The sequence below is a fragment of the Hydractinia symbiolongicarpus genome, chromosome 3, assembly GCF_029227915.1.
Source record: "Hydractinia symbiolongicarpus strain clone_291-10 chromosome 3, HSymV2.1, whole genome shotgun sequence".
Taxonomy (NCBI): Eukaryota; Metazoa; Cnidaria; class Hydrozoa; order Anthoathecata; family Hydractiniidae; genus Hydractinia; species Hydractinia symbiolongicarpus.
Genome location: NC_079877.1, coordinates 12723683 through 12743103, shown reverse-complemented (window position 1 = coordinate 12743103; position 19421 = coordinate 12723683). Strand labels below are relative to the sequence as shown.

General features: G+C 34.0%; 3 protein-coding genes across 3 annotated transcripts in view; 2 read left to right on the top strand and 1 right to left on the bottom strand.

The window, feature by feature from the left end:
• The window catches only part of LOC130635783 (DNA polymerase epsilon catalytic subunit A-like), a 30367-nt gene extending 20593 nt beyond the window's left edge, over positions 1-9774 (top strand). The window contains exons 36-62 of the mRNA XM_057445254.1: positions 72-168; positions 721-775; positions 856-939; positions 1018-1124; positions 1777-1822; positions 2583-2665; positions 2855-2948; positions 3248-3332; positions 3766-3838; positions 3960-4050; positions 4294-4472; positions 4724-4838; positions 4962-5018; positions 5108-5199; positions 5596-5685; positions 5784-5951; positions 6154-6274; positions 6724-6867; positions 7040-7111; positions 7225-7338; positions 7429-7514; positions 7908-8040; positions 8162-8296; positions 8380-8462; positions 8531-8669; positions 8965-9074; positions 9237-9774. Coding sequence (XP_057301237.1) covers positions 72-168; positions 721-775; positions 856-939; positions 1018-1124; positions 1777-1822; positions 2583-2665; positions 2855-2948; positions 3248-3332; positions 3766-3838; positions 3960-4050; positions 4294-4472; positions 4724-4838; positions 4962-5018; positions 5108-5199; positions 5596-5685; positions 5784-5951; positions 6154-6274; positions 6724-6867; positions 7040-7111; positions 7225-7338; positions 7429-7514; positions 7908-8040; positions 8162-8296; positions 8380-8462; positions 8531-8669; positions 8965-9074; positions 9237-9294 — 2711 coding nt within the window. The 3' untranslated portion in view covers positions 9295-9774. The remainder of the gene's footprint in view (positions 1-71; positions 169-720; positions 776-855; positions 940-1017; positions 1125-1776; positions 1823-2582; positions 2666-2854; positions 2949-3247; positions 3333-3765; positions 3839-3959; positions 4051-4293; positions 4473-4723; positions 4839-4961; positions 5019-5107; positions 5200-5595; positions 5686-5783; positions 5952-6153; positions 6275-6723; positions 6868-7039; positions 7112-7224; positions 7339-7428; positions 7515-7907; positions 8041-8161; positions 8297-8379; positions 8463-8530; positions 8670-8964; positions 9075-9236) is intronic.
• A 497-nt stretch (positions 9775-10271) lies between these two features.
• On the bottom strand, positions 10272-17288 carry LOC130635785 (EF-hand domain-containing family member C2-like). Its single transcript, XM_057445256.1, has 11 exons — positions 17065-17288; positions 14229-14316; positions 13774-14147; positions 13335-13688; positions 12692-12935; positions 12396-12561; positions 11854-12070; positions 11540-11775; positions 11312-11393; positions 10937-11219; positions 10272-10484 (listed from the first exon to the last, which is right to left on the bottom strand). Exons 1-11 carry the CDS (start codon positions 17104-17106, stop codon positions 10357-10359), a joined length of 2214 nt encoding a protein of 737 aa, XP_057301239.1. The 5' UTR covers positions 17107-17288; the 3' UTR covers positions 10272-10356.
• A 122-nt stretch (positions 17289-17410) lies between these two features.
• Positions 17411-18829, top strand: LOC130635789 (CAP-Gly domain-containing linker protein 4-like). Its single transcript, XM_057445259.1, has 5 exons — positions 17411-17639; positions 17725-17833; positions 17925-18004; positions 18467-18547; positions 18637-18829. The coding sequence occupies exons 1-5, from the start codon at positions 17495-17497 to the stop codon at positions 18819-18821; spliced, it is 600 nt and encodes a 199-aa protein (XP_057301242.1). The 5' UTR covers positions 17411-17494; the 3' UTR covers positions 18822-18829.
• Positions 18830-19421: the final 592 nt, after the last annotated feature.

Genomic DNA, 19421 nt, shown 5'->3' with positions numbered 1-19421 from the left:
ATTCACACTACTAATTGTGAGGCACCAAATACATCGTGATTGTTAACACTTATTTTCTTGTTTTTATCCAGCTTGGCGAAAGGTCAACAAAATTCTACCTCGATCTCATCCAACATTTTATTTATATGAATATGCTGTTCCAGAAGTGATTTTTAGAGAACATAGCAGGTAAAATCAATTTCGTTGGTTTCATGTTGATTTCAATCATTCGAATCGTTCAAGCATTAATTTCTTTTGTTTATAAGCTTAATTACTATATCTGATTGGTTAAACGTATTCTAAAATCATTGCGGCAGGAACTTTGTAAAAATTGATTTTTCCGTTTGATGTTTTATATTATAGAATAGATGTGTGGTAATAAAAACATTTCTTAACTTTATTTGTCTTTGCTGCAATTTTTAATATTGCATATATATGTTTTTACAATCAAGTGGAAATTTTAAATCAGGCTGGGATGCTTACGTTATGCTTATTGAAAAATATTAAAAACTTGCACGTGACATATGGGATCAGATAAAAAGGTCCAGTTTTTACCTTGAAGTTCAAACATAGTGGCTTTCATTAATAATAATTTTATTGTGTAGAAGAATTAAACATTAAAATACCCACAACACAGGCTGGAAAGATACGAAAATTTCCTATCTAGGTCTATATGCTTCTAAAACATGTTGTCGTATAGTTTGGATGAGACCTCCTTAGAATTTTATTTTATTTTTATAGTGAACTTGTAGCAGAATTATCCTCACCCGATGTTGAAGGTATTTATGAAACACAGGTACGAAAAATTTGTGTTTTTGCGATACAATAATTATTTGAAGATATCTGTTATAACTTCCTTCACTTTTATATTTGCAGGTTCCTCTCGATTTCCGCGCTATCATCAAACTTGGTTGCGTATGTAAAGTACACCGCAATGTTGCGAAAGCTCTGTGTGGGAGGGTGTGTTTTTTTATTTGCTACATGTTGTTAATTGGTTTCTTTGAGTTGTCGTCTAAACCTTGTTTTTTTTATTTGTAGGATATTGAAAGCTTTAATCTTGACCAGTTAGAGTTTAAGTCACTTGCTGGAAATTCGTACTTGGAAGCAGCTAACTTGAAGCAGATATTTTTCTACCATGCACAACTGTAAGTGGAAGGTTGTACAGTAACATCGAACGTTTCATCTAGACAGGCTTTGCTAGAGAGAGACTTCATAATCTTTCATATGCCCTGGCATGCCATGACAATGCAAGGCCATGGTTTTTCAAATATCTATTATATCTGCAAGTGAATCTGTAGCTTCTGAGTTACAAATATATCTCAAAGAAGATATAACATTCTTGTATACCATAGTCAAAGCCGCCTATTGAATAATTCACGATATTCCTTCCGTATTATCCCATGGAAGTAATCAATTTTATGTCGATTTCAATCATTCAAATCATTCAAGCATTAATTTCTTTTGTTTTAGACTTAATTACTTTTTAAAATGATCAAAAGGAAGAAATTTTGTAAACATCTACAAACGCATTTTTTTTTTAATTTCTCAAAAACAAAAAATGAATCTTTTTAAAAAGTTGTGTTCCATCTACTTACAGTTTTATTGTCTTTCTCTTCCTCAAGCGTAGCCATGTCTTATCAAATATTACCTACATTTAGTGGATAGTTTTGGACATTCAACGAATAGATAAGCTATATGTGCCTAATATGTTGTGTCAACATACAGTAAAAGTACTGTACATGTTGTACCACTTAGATATAATCGAAGGTTTCATTTGAGATGTAATTTTTGTTTCAGTGAAAGCCGTGCTGTGTTTGTATTGTTTATGGCAGCACTACAAAAGGTATGTTTAGTTTCTAAATGAATAAATAAATTACCTGACAAACTCGTAAGCAGCCCGTAGAAAACTATTTATATTTAACGACCTAGAATATCTACTTTAAATTTATTAATTTTCGCGAGGTCTAAAAATATATTTTGCTAAATTTTTCTTTTCACGAATTAGTCATTTTGAGATATTTTATAGATGAATCAGTTCAAGCTTTTCTATTTTTACCAATCTAGTATTTTTCTATAATTTTAACTAATTTCATGCCTTTTTATTGAGACCAGGTAGCTTTTATTGAAATTGCTCATATCACAGAGCCAGGGCATGATTTTTATTGATTACAAGAAGAAGAAAAATTTTACCGATAAAAACTAAAGAAAAAATGTTTGCATTTTTTTTTTTTAATTAGCAAAAAAGTCATTCCTAGTAATTTTCGCGAATATGGATAAAATTCGCGAAATGTGCGAATATTAATCTTCGCGAAAATTAATTGCGAATATATAATAAACTTTAGGTAGCATATGTGATTTTACTCTAAAAGAAAGTTCATCAAGCTTTCGTTAAACTTTTCTTCCACCTTTTTAATATGCATATATACGTCTTGACTATGCCACAAACATAAGTACTTCATGAATGCTCCTTAATACAAAAGCAGTCATCTATATCCAGTATTTTAAATACAACCTCAATAGTACCATCTTTATTCTAAAAATTAATTTTTCACCACAGGTTTTTGTTTTTATTTTGAAATTACTGTTATTTTTCTTTCTCTCAGGCTTCTGTTTTTATTTTGAATACTGTTAAAAGCAATCAAATGCCAAATTTATCGAATTTATACACCACTGAACGAAACAGCAGGTCAGTAAATGTCTTATTGACGAAAAAATTAGAGAAATATTTAAAACATACAAAATTTATTTAGATGTGTTTTTCACAATTTCTCTGTTTAAGGATGTATTTAATTAATGTAAAAATGATTGAGATTTGTTTGATACTGTTCGAAACTATGTAGCTTGATTTGACATTTTTTTTTATCTTCATCACTAGAATTATGGAAATGGAAGAGCAAGGTGAAGCATACACTCCACCTGGGGTGACTTCTTATTCGTTTGATGTTCGTGTAGAAACTAATTCTAGTATGGTGAGTTAAAGGGTTATTTCATTCTGCGATGAAGCGCAACTGAGTTAGCCCTGCGATTAGGGGTAATGGTGTGCAAGTTTAAAATTGTGATATTGTTTACACAAGGGTTTGAGACCTTAGATGGACTTCGTTGCAATCGAATTTTCGCTGCGACATTCAAATTTCTTTAAAGCTTTCGTATGTTTATAGCAGATGTGCAGATCTTCATGTGTAATTGTTGATTTTTTAAGATATAGAGATATTGTATTATAGTTATTACCTGTTTTGTGTCATTACTTGTCAACAACATCAATTTTTAGTTGTATCGAGATATTCAAAGAGTTCTGACATCATATCGTGATGAGAAGAAAGGGCCAACTATGATTGTGATGAACACTCAATCGGGTAGGTTGAAACGCTTCTTTACGATTCGTTGATCTGTAACACACTTCATGTATTTGTAAATTAATTTGATATTTTTTAAAAAAGATTTGTTTTTAAAAAACTTACTTGTAAGGTGTTTTCTCTGTGTCAAGAGTGTCATCAATATTGTCAATATAATCAAAGTGTCAGAAAAATGACAAGAACGTTAGCATTTTCTTTTATTTGTTAGGAAAAGTTAGGAGTTTAAGATTTCAATGTTCAATTAGAAAAAATATTAGATCTGTTCGTTAAGAATTAGCTTTGTTTTTTCACTGTCTGCTTTATCAAAATGCTAGCAATTAAATTTTTTTAGCTCACACGAGACACTTGTGCAAGCTCTTCTGTTATTAGTGCTTAAAAAAACCAAATAAAATTTTCACTAGAAATATGCAATTTTTAATGATTATTTTTTCAGACCAAGCACACTTGAAGTCAAAGATTAGTGCATTAGATGACTTTCCTATTGTTGAAATGCCACCAGTCGAAACGTAAGTTGAAAGAATTTTTGATTCCTTTTGCTATGTGATAAAGACTTAGACAAAGTCACGCATTTCAAACGACATTTTATTTGAAATGACCAAAATATATCAATTCTTGTTTTTCTACCAGTGATACAAGTGAATTTACAGCCTTGGACTGGCAGAGACAGTTGGCGAAGAAGTTTATCCAAGCTTATCTTGGTGTTATAGGCTGGTTCGAGGTATGGATTATATACGCGAAGAACATTCATAAGATTATTCAATTTTTATTCTGTATGAAAACATTAAGGATACTATAATAGGTTAGATACAAATTCAGTGTTCCGTATTTTATTAAAATTTATTTATTGGATATAAAAGCAAATTAAATAGTCTATAAAGATAATATAAATATGAAATTTAATTTTTTTCAGGGTAATTCTTTACTTCCATTTTAATTATTTATTTCGTTACTACGTGTTTAGAACCAACTAGACAATGCTCGTTACTTTCATATACCTGTTGGTAACATACCAGCCACAGATCCTACCCTGTTCGCTTCTGATGTATTCTACTCAAGACATCTTCAGAAGCATAATCACTTGTTATGGATGTCGCCTACTGATCGGCCTGATCTTGGTGGAAAGGAGGAAGACGATAACAGGTAAGCTGGGAAGGGGATGAAAAATTATAAACTAACAGTGTATTAGAGGGTGGCTTTAAGCACAGAAAGTAATTTAGATAATAAGTAATTTCCAAGATAACGTGTATCTTAACCTAGAGATTTCGTATAAAATATAAGTCATTACGGTGTCTCTTTGACGAGTGTTTTGTATTCCCTCCCCCACTAACAGGTTAAGTAGATGTTATTCTTGTGGGAACAACACCTAATCCTTATTACTGTATTTCGTTTAGACTAGTTACAGAATTTGATGAAGGTGGGAGTTTACAAGTGAACCAAGCTGGATGCTATTCTACAGTGTGTGTGGAGCTTGGTCTTGATGCGTTAGCAGTCAACACTGTTTTGCAGGTAAGAAGTACTGGCTAAGCAAGTCTTCATAATTTTAAAAGTCTGTTTGCAGTCTGAATTTATATTCAGCTTTTGATGGTCTAACTACGTTTTATTGTAAGTGTATAGGAAGTGTTTTTTTAGTCTCATCACGTGCACGAAGCAGAGGGCGTAGCTGCTAGTTTTGATACAGTACAGCAGGTAGTTGAATTTATTACCTTCACACAAATGGACTTTCCTTAAATCTACTTATTTAATCACGGTCTGTCATTTTTTTTTTTTTTTTAAAGGCATCTCTTGAAGAAATGTTAAACTCAGCACCTGGCGCTGTTGCCAATTTGACGTCATACGACGAGGCTGCAGCTTGCGCTTCTTCTTTCAGGTTAAGAAAGAACATTTTGATCTTAAATTCCATTCGTTATATTTTTCCGTATTTAAGTTTACTACTATCTGAACGTCACCTTGTCTAATATACATGAGCTAACGGGCTTATAATCAGGGGTTATGATATTGAATGGCAAACAAATTTCATCCAGATAGGCTGTGTGTTTACAAGTAGTCGATTCTATTGTATATGCGAAACGGAATTCTTACAAAATAAAAGCAAAGTGACTGCCTTTCAACCCTGCAGTCTACATATATTACATTCCCAAATAATTTTATCGCAGATAACCCGCAATGTGTCAGTATAGTCCTATACTGCATAAATAAGATGACGTACTTAGTTGAAACCTTCCTCTTTCTCCTGTTTAACTCAAGTAATATTTCTTTGTTTTAGAATCTTAAAGCAACTTGTGTATAGTTGGCTTCAAGAGATCGTTCAAAATCAGAATTACTTCGCTGACAATCAGCTGATTCATTTTTACAGGTTCGTTACTAACATTTCGCTTGTAAAAATATAACTCGTCCTCTTTGCTTACTCGTCAGCCATTACGTCATCGTCGTAACTCGCCATTTTCATCATAGATACCTTCGTTCACCAGAAGCTATGCTGTATGATCCAGCTTTGTGTAAATTTGTTCACGGTCTTATGAAGAAATATTTCATGCAGCTTATATCAGAATTCAAAAAACTCGGTTCAACAATTGTTTATGCCAATTTCAACCGAATCATTCTCAACACAAAGAAAAGAAGGTATACTTTTATTCTTTTATCTTCGCTATCCCATGACATCTTCAGTCTTGTACTTTGATTTAAGAACGAGTTTTATTTTCCCTTACCCAGCATTTAATACTGACGTTCAGTAGCAAAAATCCCTTCGTATTTTGTTTAAGATTGTGGCAAAACCCATCTACCATTTTTCGTATTCGTTAGCGACATATTTTTCGCTCTTTAGGGTAAAAGACGCTTTGGCTTATGTACAATATATATCAAAAAGCATTTTATCCAAAACTTTATTCAAAAGCATCCGCTTAGAACCAAAATCGTGTTGGGAATACTTAATGTGGATGGATCCAGTAAGAATTTGTCGTTGATGTTGTTGTTCATGTCTCCGCCGTTGTTATTGCAAATGATTGAAGTTCTTCTGAATAAACGTTGCGAGTATTTAGTTAATACTAGTCAGTGACCCGTAAAAAAACCCACGGGTCGTCCCTTTTTATTATACCTCTTACGTGCGTCTCGCTACTTGCGGTACTATTTTTTGTGACAGACAGACAGACAGACAGACAGACAGACAGACAGACAGACAGACAGACAGACAGACAGACAGACAGACAGACAGACACGTATACGGGTATTATATTATAGACTAGTCGTTAACCCGTGGAAAAATCCACGGCGTCGCCCGTCCTTTATGTATCGCATTTCGTGTTTCCGTAACAAGACGCGTCTTTCGCGGACAGACAGACTGACGGAATACGACTATTATTAAAGAGATAAATGAGTATCTTTTATCGTACTTTAGTCAAATCACGGGGGTATAAAGATTCATGAAATTCCAGAGAAATACATGAAAGATGGTGAATTATGCATTGGTGATGATGATATTAGTGATGATGATGACAATGATGATGATACGTTTAGAGATCTTGTTGCAAGAGCGAAAGAGGTATTATGAACTGTCGCATGCTTTTTAAAAATATAAGGTTTACAGATGTTGGACGCGTTTTATCATTTGTTGAAGCGTCTGTAGAATCTGCCCCCGGTTATCATTAATAAATTTCAAAGACTTCATTTTATCTTTGTGCCTTTCTGAATATATGTATTTAATTTCACTATAGCAAAAAGTCGAGATGAATTGGAACATGTGCAAATTTCTTCCAACAGCGGGTGCCTGTCAGACATTCTTTGGGGTAAGGAATTTGTTATCGTTTCTTAACTGCCAGAAAAAATCTTACTTATAAGCAGCTAAAACCAACGATGTGTATGTTATATATCAGGTATTTGTTGTTGTTTTTCTTAATAGGTTGTTATTGCTGGTCACATTCATGATGTGTATGTACATTTAGCCGAACAAATGACTGTATCTGCACCTGGCACTACCCCTGTTAAAAGAAGAGGTCTAAGCAGTCAGCAGGAGGTAAATTTGAAAGCTAATAAACGTTGTAAAGTAATTCATTTTTGTTGATTCAGCGTTAACTTTAACTTCTGAAACCTTCTTACGTCATAGAAAATGGCTGAAACAACGACGACTCCTAGTACAGTGGAGTTCGCACAGAATCGAATACAAAATGTGTTGACCGAACAACTGTTTGGGTAAGTACTGCACAGATATGTTGTTCTAGCTGTTTTCATTTAAATGTAATCCGGTGATCAATTTTTGAGATAGCCTTTTAGAATGCACATTGTAAATTTCTAAGTCATTAGAACAAAAAAGATTCGAACTTGTAATCAAATTTCCAGTTGGCTTAAATTTTGGAGTAGTATAAATTTTATTCGCGAAGGATTGTGTCGAGAGGACATGAAATTTAGAAATGACAGAAAATAAAGGTGAGTAAGTCCACAAACAAAAAAGCGCACAAAATGCAAAAATATTAAGAGCATTAAAATGTTAAAAAGCTAAATATATACCCAGTGTGACCACGCTACGTCCTATCAGCTTTGCCCAAAAGTTGTGTGCGACGATATCAATGTCTACTTTGCATTTAGTATCACGCAAAAGATTGACAGGTCATTGTCAGGGGGACGTGGAAAAGATTCAGGATCGGAATTCCCAGTTTTAGCTGGATCTCATTTAGCATTGAAGCATCCAGCGTTGGAATTTGTAAAAGCTGTATGCCAGGTTGGGCTGACGATATGTTCGTTTTGTATTTGTGTCGACACTGTACCATGTTGGACGTACGATACTATGTTCGTCCAGTATGTTTGTCAACACAATATGATTGTTAACATTTTTTATGTAGGTGTTACAACTTGATATTAACATACAAAGTCAGGTTAATAAACTTAGAAGAGATTTGTTAAAATTGATAGGTGTTGGAAATTTCGCTGACGAAGCAACATTTCGTGATCCGTGTCTATCGTTTATCGTACCTGAGGTGGGAATCTTTGCGTTTTTTCTGTAGTCCTAAGTGCTTTCAAATTTTTCTCTGATCACGTGTGTTTGTTTTTTCCTTCGCAGGTGATTTGTGAGTACTGTAACAGTTGTCGAGATCTGGATTTATGTCGCGACCCGTTTATAACCCCCGCGAAGGGAAATAATCCGTAAGTACTTGAGTACTCTTTATAAAAAGGACTGGAAACTAAGTTTTAATTTTTATCGTTCATTTTAGAGCGAGTATAAGATGTTCTAATCAAGAATGCGGAATGGAGTATTCACTGAACACCATTGAAGAGCAGTTGTTGTCTATGTTGTCAAGGAGATCAATGACGTATACATTGCAAGATTTAAAATGTGTGAAATGCAAAATGGTAAGAATTTCTTGTGATTACATTTGCGTCATGGCTAATTCGATTATCTTAAATTCAAAAAGGGTTTTTTTAAAATTGTCTGATAGCTTCTTAGCTGTGTTATAACATGTATATGTCACCAGTGGAAACAACGCTTTGGAGCTACTCGTTTCTCATAAGAAAAGTCGATTTTTCAGATAATTTTATCCCCTTATTTTTTTCTTATTCCTAATTTTTGCGTAACTTCGTGGTCGCCTAAATTTAACAGAGAAGTTTGCCATTTATTTTGATTAAATTGTCGATTTTTTTTTTTCAGGTAAAAGATAAAAACATGTCGAAATATTGTGAATGTGCGTCAGGGTTTCAAAATCAAATCCCAAGAGATCGTTTTATAAAGAACTTAAAAACTTTTGAAAATATATCAAGGTAGGGCGTATTATTTTACTGGTTTCTCTGTAGGGCGTATTTGTTTACTGATTTCTCTGTAGGGCGTATTTATTTACTGATTTCTCTGTAGGGCGTATTTATTTACTAAATTCTCTCTAACCAACTTGTCAGTATAATAACCAATCAAATAATTTTTACTAGACATTATCACATGGTGAATTTAGCTGATATGGTGGAATTCATGCTTTCTTGTAATTAACTTGTGAAGCGACTCGTGTACTATACGAACTTTATTACCCATGTAGAAAAATTTTATGTAAAATTAACTTCTGAAAGGATTTATCCACTACCTCAAGGAATGAATTTTTGCGAAATTTCTGAACTTTAACTAATTTGAGAAAATAATTTACCGCGAAAAATTTTAATTTATTCATTTGTTATTTTCTGTATCAAATCACATTTGCCTCACTTATACCTTCTCACAATTGCTTTTGGTAACTTAGTCTCCATTTTTTAAGTTTTCCCGCGAAATTTAAGAAATCAAAAACATTCGCGAAAATTAATTTCCTTAAAGGTAGTTAAATTTTTACCCCGTAAAATATTTGAGCATACCGAGGAGCATCATTTTTATTCTGCTTGGCAAATTTCGCTGGCGGAAAGGAAAATTGTTATTGGATATGCACATTTGTGACAAATTTTAATACTTGTATAAATATACTATAAAAAATAAGCACAATAAGCTTGCTTGTTTTTTCTTTCAAACCCTGCACAGAAAACAGGATGTCCACATGATCTTGGAACCCCTGAAAACTGTCAAATCGTGATCAGCCCAAACCCACCCCGTTCCCAAAATGGGACCAAAAAGAATTTTATTCGCACATTTAATACTACAGCAGCGAGAAGTTGCGCATAATAATTCCAATTTTTTCGAGTGCATGCATATTGCTTACAAGCATATCGGAATTTTTTAAGCATATAGCTCAGCTGTTACACTGTCTCACCTTAGCCTTTGTAATTATACCCTTGGTTTTGCGACTGTTCATGTAAGACTTTCATGTAAAAAGCAACTTTCAACCTCGATTTTTTGCGTTTTTCAAACAAACTTATTCTCGTCAATACGAAAGGTACGCAAGAAAAATTCTTTCATGTTATATCTGTTGTTGGTAACACGCAGAATATTTACATTAAAATTCGATTGTCACTGTTGCGTTAGCTGAAGATTGTACAAAAACGACATTTTGCGCACTTAGTAATTAGAAATAGAAGAATATACAGAAGAAAAATCAAATATATACAATTTTTAAAAGTAAAAATATTTATATTAGTCTTTGTAGCCCAGGGCTTCTAATACATTCTTGTAGGAGATGTTATTCAAATTTTCGTATGGACCAACTCTTGCATGTGGCTCAACACCAGAAGCGAGATTTGATACGTATTTCTGTGACGTCACTAAAGGCAAAATACATAAATTCCGATATAAACAAAGAAGGGCTTGGTGGTTTCTACGTTTATTTTTTTTCCACCGTAACCTTATATCCCAGGATTTAGAGTAATTTTGTGAACGAACAAGTTTCTCTCGTACGAAAGTTTAGACGCAAACAGGAGTAAATCCCTAATTAAAATCCACCAATAAACAAAGAACCCTGAATTGAAATTAACCAATGATAATAAAGCAAGCATATTCACATCTCACTTTCTGAAATAAACGGGGTATGAATCATGTTTATTCGAGTGAGTGCGACCATTCTTGATCAAGCATGAAAGGATTTCCCCCATTACGACCACGTGAGCAAAGAACAATAAAAGAAACCAAATAAAAAGCGCGGTCAGTACTTCTAACTGAACCATTCCAATTTTTCAGTGGTAGGAAAATTTTGTTAGGTATCCTTACTAGTTCTTACCTGGCATATCTCTCCAATTTAAAAAGTTAATGAATTGCCTATAGTCGGTGCAGCCGTCTTCGTTGGTGTTAACTTTTTGAATAAGTGACTGCAGAAGCTGATCTTGAACAGGAAGTTTAAAAGATTTGCAAATGTTACGCAATTCTGACGTGGAAATGAGTCCAGTGCGTTTCTCGTCCTGATAGACACACGCATCATGCATCAGCGAAAAATTTTCGTAGTTCACTTTGCGAAGTTGTTCCTGAACTGCAGCAATAAGCACGACCAAGTTGTTTTCATTTGCCTGTAAAATAAAAAGTTTTCGCAAAAGATTGTTCGACAAAAAGCAACAACTATTCCTCGATGGTTGGTAAATAAGAAAGTTTCAACTCTCACCTGGTCACTGCTAAAATATCTGGCTGTTGTTAAAATTTCGTGAGCAGAGACATCACTGCGACCAATTTGCTGTAAGATTGATCTGTAACAAAACGTAAAGTTCATGTAACAGCGTACTAAAAAGCATTTTTTAACCAGTTGTATTCATAGATTTTATGGAAGGAGTAAAATTTGTAAGATATATAGCACGCAGTAGTTATTCTAAAATTGTGAAGACACGAAACCTACTTGAACGCCTCAAAAGTTATTTTTCCGGTTTTCTTGCGATCTCCACTTTCGAACATCATTTTTATCTCGCTAAAGTTTTCATCAAATATTTTGCGTAGTTTCGGCATGATTACGTTAATATTAGCCTGCGGAAACTCTTCAGCGTGTTGTTCCATGTAATTGACAGCATACTCATCTGCGTCAATCAAAATGAAAGGATGTTTGCAGAAAACAACATTGTTCCCAATATACAAGTCCTAAATAACAAAATAATCATAGGTGATGATGCAATACCGGGAAAAATTCGATAACAACCATGCCCAACTTTTATTTACCTTAGCCGTATAATAATTTTCACCGTCAGGTTTTTTAACTCGTCCTCTTTCAAGAAATTTCCCGCCGATAATGCCAGAATTGCGTTGCGGAGGTTCAAACACGAGAACAGTATCATCGGAAAGAAAATAGGAAATTGTGAACCTGCGATCAACCTCAATAGGTCGTTGGGTATCCATTTTCGCGACGAATCGCAACACGTTGCTTTCTAGACCATGTCTAAAACGTTGAGCGAATGTAAATAATAAACGTATTTAAAATAAATGGAGAAGAAGTGTTTAACATCAGTCTTGAGATGAAGAATGACATCCTAAGTGTAAGCTGGTTGCATTTTGCAGCATTTATGTCTTTTAGCGAAAAGCTGGGAACACGTAAAAGAGTATTAAAAAAATTTCCCCCTAAACGCATTGTGCATGGGCGGGGATCGAATTTTCGTAATCAATGAGCTATAGAAATAACAAAAATAGCGACACAATTTATAAGCAGGGGACAGACGCGCCCATTAATTTTCTTCAAGAAAGTGATAAAGTAAATAACAACGAACCTATCCTTCTCCATAAATTTAATGAAATCTTGTTTTGGTGGCTTAGGAATTAAACTCAAGCAGTTGCATAGAGAATCTTCTTCAGATCCAAAACCGTTGTACGGTGGGATTTCTCGTGTTTTCTTTTTGTTGCTTTCTGATCTGTAGTCTATTGGCTTGAAATCATCTATAAAAAATAATACATATTAGCACGATATTTAAATATAGAAGTTAAATGTGAGAGAGAATTGAGCATTAGGAAAAGAAATATGGAAACCGTATTGTAAGAGCTTTTTAAAAAAGGACAAAATCCGAACCTATTCCATATTTGGTTTTGTAGTATTCTTGTGTAAATTCATCGCAACCGCAGATTTGAAACTTTCTTCCCCATACATTCAATACTGTTCCGATCATCAGGTCAGAATCATGATAGTAGTCTGTGTACACGGCTCCAGTTTTTAAACTATCCAGTATGTATCGACCTCCGTGACCTGTCGGCCCAAAAACATTTAGAACAGTTCTTTTGGTGATTTGTCCAGGTTGCAGCATATCGATTGGTTCCTACAGGAAGACAGTTTACTTTGAAGAAGCAAAATTTAAAAAAGTTGCAGGGCAAATATTTCAGGCGTAATTATTTTGGCGAATGGCTAACCAGAATAAAGATGGATGTTTAAAAAGGGATATCCTTCATTTCTTCAACAAATAAAACAATGATCTGTCTGACTGATTTAAGCATTAAAAAAAAAGCAGTTGAAAAAAATTTACAATCATTGAATTTCGAAAGTGTGCGCTTATACGCCTGTAAAAATCCAAAGAAAGTTTAGTAGGGGCAGTATCAAAAGACTTTTCATCGCATCTTTTATATAAATTATCGATAAACCGCTCATGCGTTTATCGTATGCTTAGGCGTATTCTGACTATATGGACAGACAAAAATCACATTTGTCTAGCAAAAGTTACCTTGGGCAGTTTTTGTCTTCTCAAAAACAAGGGTACTGCATCTCGTCCAGCGTTGGGTGGAATGATTTCCCGGATCTCGACAGTGTTGTCGGCGAGAAAATAATGCAGCACGCATTCGCGAGGATCACCAAACATAGAATCGGTGTCATCCCAAAAACAGTAAAAGCGCAACACTCTCCTGTCGTTCTCTAAAAATTGTCTCAATGTGTCCTCCTTCTCATACGGTCGTAATGGCTGCATGCTTTCCGTGAGTTCTTGCCTGTATTTTGTGTAAGGGTCATGTGGAGTTGCATCGGGTTGGTTTAGGCGAAGACCAAGTTTACGTAAAAAGTTATTCGTAAAATTATCACATCCCTACAAAAATAAAGATAAATATACAATGCAGTTTAAAAAGCAACAAAGCAGAATTTTATCTGCATAATATATAAATATAACTTACTGTTATATGAAACGATCTGGAGTATATGGTCAACTGCTTTCCAATATTAAAATGTTCCACAGTATAATACTCTTCGTCATTCGGCGCAGGTAAAGGAATTCTATGCCTCCTTATTAAAGTTCCTTGAGGAATTCCGCTGTTTTCTACTTTTCTCTCAATCACTTGAATGCTGTCATCTTCAAGATAAAAATAGATTTTACATTTTCTGATTCGATGTTGCTCTTCGCGTTTCTCGTGTACTGATTCTTGAAAGTATGCGTCGAAACAAAGCACTTGTCTGTCAAATGCAACCCAAGCGGGAGCCTGTTTTCCACTCCCTTTTGGGTAAGCACTATGTCTGGGTTTTGATTTACCACCTGGCATAGGATCACCTCCTGCGATAGAAATATGAGAGAGTCATGAAATAGAAAAGAGAGATGTATGTTTATAGCCGAATACCAAATTTCATTACTCACCGATTCCAGATTTGAATTCTCCAACATGGACTGCAACATCATTTCTGTAATCAAAACATTGCGATTTGTGGAATCTATCTTTACCAAGCTAAAGAAAGTTAAAAATTAATAAAAGAGCAAGATAGGAAACAAACCGGTTTGCCTTGCCAGTGATTTGAATGTGTACACAGCAGGTGGTTCCGATTAAACGGACTGACGACGAAATGGAACAATAACATTATACTTTTAAGCAATTAAAAATAAATAAAATTTGCGTGTCGCTGCAAAAGACTGTATTTCATTTCCGTATTCCGTTATCAAAAAAACAGAGAGAAGACAGCAAAAAATCTAAAAAGGGGATATTAAAATCAACGGAAGAAATCATTAACTTCGTGAATACCTTATGAACCTAGAGGCCATAACCCCGTTATGAATTAAATTAGCGATTGGTAACTTGCTAAATGTTTTTGCTTTGTTGAAAAAGAGGAATTTTTGAAGTTAAAAAGATAAATTTTTAGTCACATGGTTTAAAAATGATGTCAATTTTCATTTATTTTACACTTTTGTAACCTATAATTATTAGGCATATAAGGCATAAGGTAAGTTCTTTCAATTGTTTCTGTGGCTCATATATGGAAAAATCACCCTGGTAAATAGGATGTAAAATGGCCAGAGTTAAAACTTTTTATATATTTTTATATATTAAAGCCATAATAGCGATTTTACTTAGGATGGCATCCCTAGGGAGAAATTGTTGCTGTTGTTACAGTTTAACTATATTAAAATGCTGTTTGTTTTTATTACAACTTTGAATTTAGTACAAGTCAAATTCCCTTTTGAAATAATCACCCTTTTAATATAGTTTTAATATGACTCTTCAAAAGTAATTCAAATTTAAAAAGTTATTTTAAATATATTGTTCAGAGGGCTATACAACTATGAAAATCATTTAAGCTCCCTAAAATATCCTTTTGCCATCATATGCTTCCAAAACTGGTTTGGGAGATTATAAGAGCAGTCATAAGAGCATTTCTGATTTTTGATTTGTTACTTTTTATCAGTCTTAGTTAGTCCTTAAAAAAGGTTTATATCTACAGATTTGCTGGTCCTTATAATACGTTCTCAATACTTTATTTCTTTTTTGAATCAATGCCCTGTTTGGTATGGATAGTTGTTCCATAGGGGGCATTATACAGAACCATACCAAACTTATTGTCCAACGACATGAAGCGCTAACAAAAGACCTGCTTCTAATTTCTCAGGTCAAATACGGTGTAATTGTGGGATCCTAGTTTTCCCTGACTTTATTTACAAAGGTTAATATTTATTTACCTTGGGGGAAGAAATTTTCGCAAGAACAATTTTTTACGAGAGGAAATTTTCTCGAATTTCGCCATAACTTTGCGAAGTCTACCAATAGTTACACATTCAAGAATCCGAAAGTATATTAAGAAAGAAGCAGGTAAAAATAAAGAGCTAAAAAAAAATGCCGAAACCATTTGCATGCACAATACACAATGATTACACAATAAAGTCATACCAGCTTTAATGATGTACAACATTGGCTTGTTTAGTTGGGAATTTCTGCTTTTTGGGTGATATGTTGGGAAGTGAAGGGGTTTTTGGAAGAAGTAATACTTGTGGGATAGGTTCTACATGGAAAAAGTTCAGATAGTTACTTCCTCTGTTGACTAGCAGAGTCTTGTCAATTGAGGTAAAAGGTAGGTTGTATAAGGCCTCTTTAAGAAATGTACTGTAGTGAGACATGGGCAGCGAAGCAAGAAGATCTTGACCGTTTAATAATATAATAATGTAGAGACTTGATAGTTCCTAGGGCAAAGCCCAGAAGTAGACCAAGAAAAACTTCGCAGAATGTAATAAAGACAGACTTGATATAAGGGAATTTCAGTTTAGATTTTTGTAGCTTGCACAAACCCTTGTTTGCATAAAATATAAATTCACAAAGCCCTGTATGCCAAGTGTGAAACAAGGGTGTCGATAAGCTGCATACGCCGTAAAAAATGCGAATGCTTTTGGGCAAGTTCGCAGTTTTGGAAAAAAAATCAAGTATTCGCCTGGAAAAACCTGCATGGACCTGAACAATGACTGAAAAAAAGACACTAATGTTTCAAAAAACTTACTATGTGGTAGCAAAGTTCTTGAACTGTTTTTGATTGTTTTTGATAAGAATTACTTGATAAATAACTTATATGTGTATATATAAACTTTATTAACTCCTTTCTCTTCAAGCGCCTTCTTCCAACACTATTGTCCACATGGTATGTTACAAGAATTGTTTCGGGCGAGTTTGGGAAAGTGTGGACAGTTTTGGAGGACAATCACCAATTTAATTCAAAAAGTTGCCCGAACTCGCTCTTATATATAAATGGAGGCGTTTGCAGCTTATCGGCACCCTCTCAGTGAAAAATGGGAAAATATTTTTGATTAAGTTACAAATGAACCAGTGCAGTTTCCACTATGTACAGAACACATTTAAGAGGAAATAATACACTTTGTTCCATAATGTGCAGAGATACCATGCTGATAAAAAAAGCAAAGATTTTATTATTCAATTGGTTCACAAATTTACCGATTCCTTCACTCAAATTTCACCTTTAAAATCATATTTTAATGGCCTTATTCTAAAGCTTGAATATATAATTGTAAATTTGGATCAAATGTGGTTGTTGTACAACAACAACAAAATTAATTATCCAGAATATTATGCTGTCCTACATTTCAGAATATGCATGCATATATCAATGTTTGTCACCAATTGGCAGATTAGGTAGCCAGCCAAAGAAAAATATAAAGTGAAACATAGTCAACAGCAAAAATAAATCAAATTTTAAATTACCTTTCTATCAAATGATAGCCCTGGAAGCAATGGTAACGCCATGTTCTAGGAAAAGCGTCTTTTGGATGTGCTCAGGACCATTTGTTTGTTCTTTTGACTCTGTTTTCTACCATTTTTATGCCATCCGTTGCTATGAGTGGTATACAGGGTGTGTGAATCAGATTATTAGCATAAAATCCGAGTAAGTCTTGCCGTGTTGAACACAAATTTATTTTAGAAGATACAAAAATAGCTATCTATTGTGGTTATTAATCTAATTTATCTCTTTTTGTTGTTAAAGTGCTATACTGTTATACTATCAACTCAACGTTACCCCCTGACAACTCATAAGAAAATTAATCATAACAACGCAACTGATACTTGTTTATCCATAATGGTAGACGAGAATGTAAACATTCGAAATTAAAAAGGGCAGCCTGTGTGGTTTGTTATGGTGCTGTACAATAATATTCATATTGGTGCCTCCGTCGAAATAATTAGAATAACTGGTGAATTATGCTCAGGAAAAGTTAAATGGAAAGGAACCATCTCTGGTCGAAAAGGAGATTGGATTGGTTTAGAGTTATTTTTGCCTGGTATTAGGAGTTTATAGTTTATAATGCTAGAAGTTATTTTTTTAATTAGCTTACAACTCTTTTAAACTATATTTTCACAATATAGAGGGACGCCATGATGGAATGGTTCATAACAGACGATACTTTCAGTGCAAGCAAAATCACGGTTTATTTGTAAAACCTTGCCAAGTAAGATTTTCAAGAAAAAATGTGAGGTAAATATAATACAAGCTAGGAGTTGTTTACGTTTGAAGCGAGCCTGTCAACAAAGATTTTGGTACATCGGTTGCATGACTTTTTTTATAGCGTTCGTTCACGAGACAAGTACCGACGATCAGTAGATTTCACTAACGATAGTAACTCACTTGGTATTAATTGGAAAACTGGTAAGTAAGTATAACCTTATTACTGTGGAAAGTTTATCATTTCTTGAACATGATAGTTTAGTATAACCTTGTTTAAAATTACAATTTTTTGGCGGAAATGCAATCCCTGGGCCAATAGAACTGCTACGCGAAATAACATTAGCGCGAATATACCTTTAGAAGTGAAATACAGTCGTGCTACATCTCATTCTCGCTAAAAATATTCTTTGATGCTTTGTCAAAGATTACTCGCTTTTTATAACATTTTTATAACCCAAAATTAAGAATATCATACAAAATATCATACAAATAATCCTAAGAATTACTGTTATTTATCTAAACGAATCAACTTTAATGTCGCCTTCTTTAGCTACTATGTCAATGTCCGTGTTTAGACCTTCTAACAAGTTTCAATCACTTTCTACAGATATAATAATTTCAGCCTGGTAATTAATGTTTTTAAGCCTTCTCTGATTGTTTTAGGAGATGCGTCTGTCTGCAACTTTAATAGATCAGTGGTACTTCCATCATCTGCAGTAGACGAAATAGAAGCGATACTATACGGTATTTATTTCAATATTACTATTTTATTACTACTTGATATTCTGTAGTGAAACAACCACCACATTAATAACTTTTTCTTTGGTTTTTAGATGATGGGATGGGGCATAAGCGGAGAAACTACCATCGGCCACATACAGTTGGTAGCAAACTGATAGCGGCTAAGTGTGACCAACCGAAAGGAGGCTTATCTACCCACATAAACTTACGAAGTACGACAACAGGTTCAAGGATGTCAGATCCTAGTTATCACTATTTACACAACAGACAGATATAATGAAAACTGTTTTGAGAGTCCTCCGTCAATACCTTCTCGCGCCTGGGAAGGCAGTGGAAATACAAAAGGTTATTACAAACATTCCTTAAGAACTGAAAGAAGAAAACTTACTAATAAAACGTTTTAGTAGGTGAATCAAAATCATTACGCCAGTAAAAGAGATTCTAAAAATTGTTCATTTCATAGCGAAAATATGAAGTCACGCAGCTTTTGCATTTGGCTGACACACAGAGAAGAAACGAATTAATTGTGTAAATCAAAACAATATAATCTGTTCAATGTGTTAATTTTTGCGTAAGGCGAGAATTATATCAGTTATCTTTTTAAAATTTTATTAAAAGCAAGTAAGTAGGGTATTTAGTGATATAAAACAGAAGAACTGACGCACCAAGTGTAAGTACAGACTGCACACGCAGAAAACAACGCGTTCTGATTCACAATGTAGATTTCTTATACTAATACGGAGTGTCCGTCTTTCTGTGAGAGGCAAAGTGGATGTATTTATATTCCCTTGATGCAGCCGAAAAAGTGATATCTAATTTGTTAATCTTACTGACGTTACGGCGCGGCATAAATATTACTACTTTAACGTCATTATTT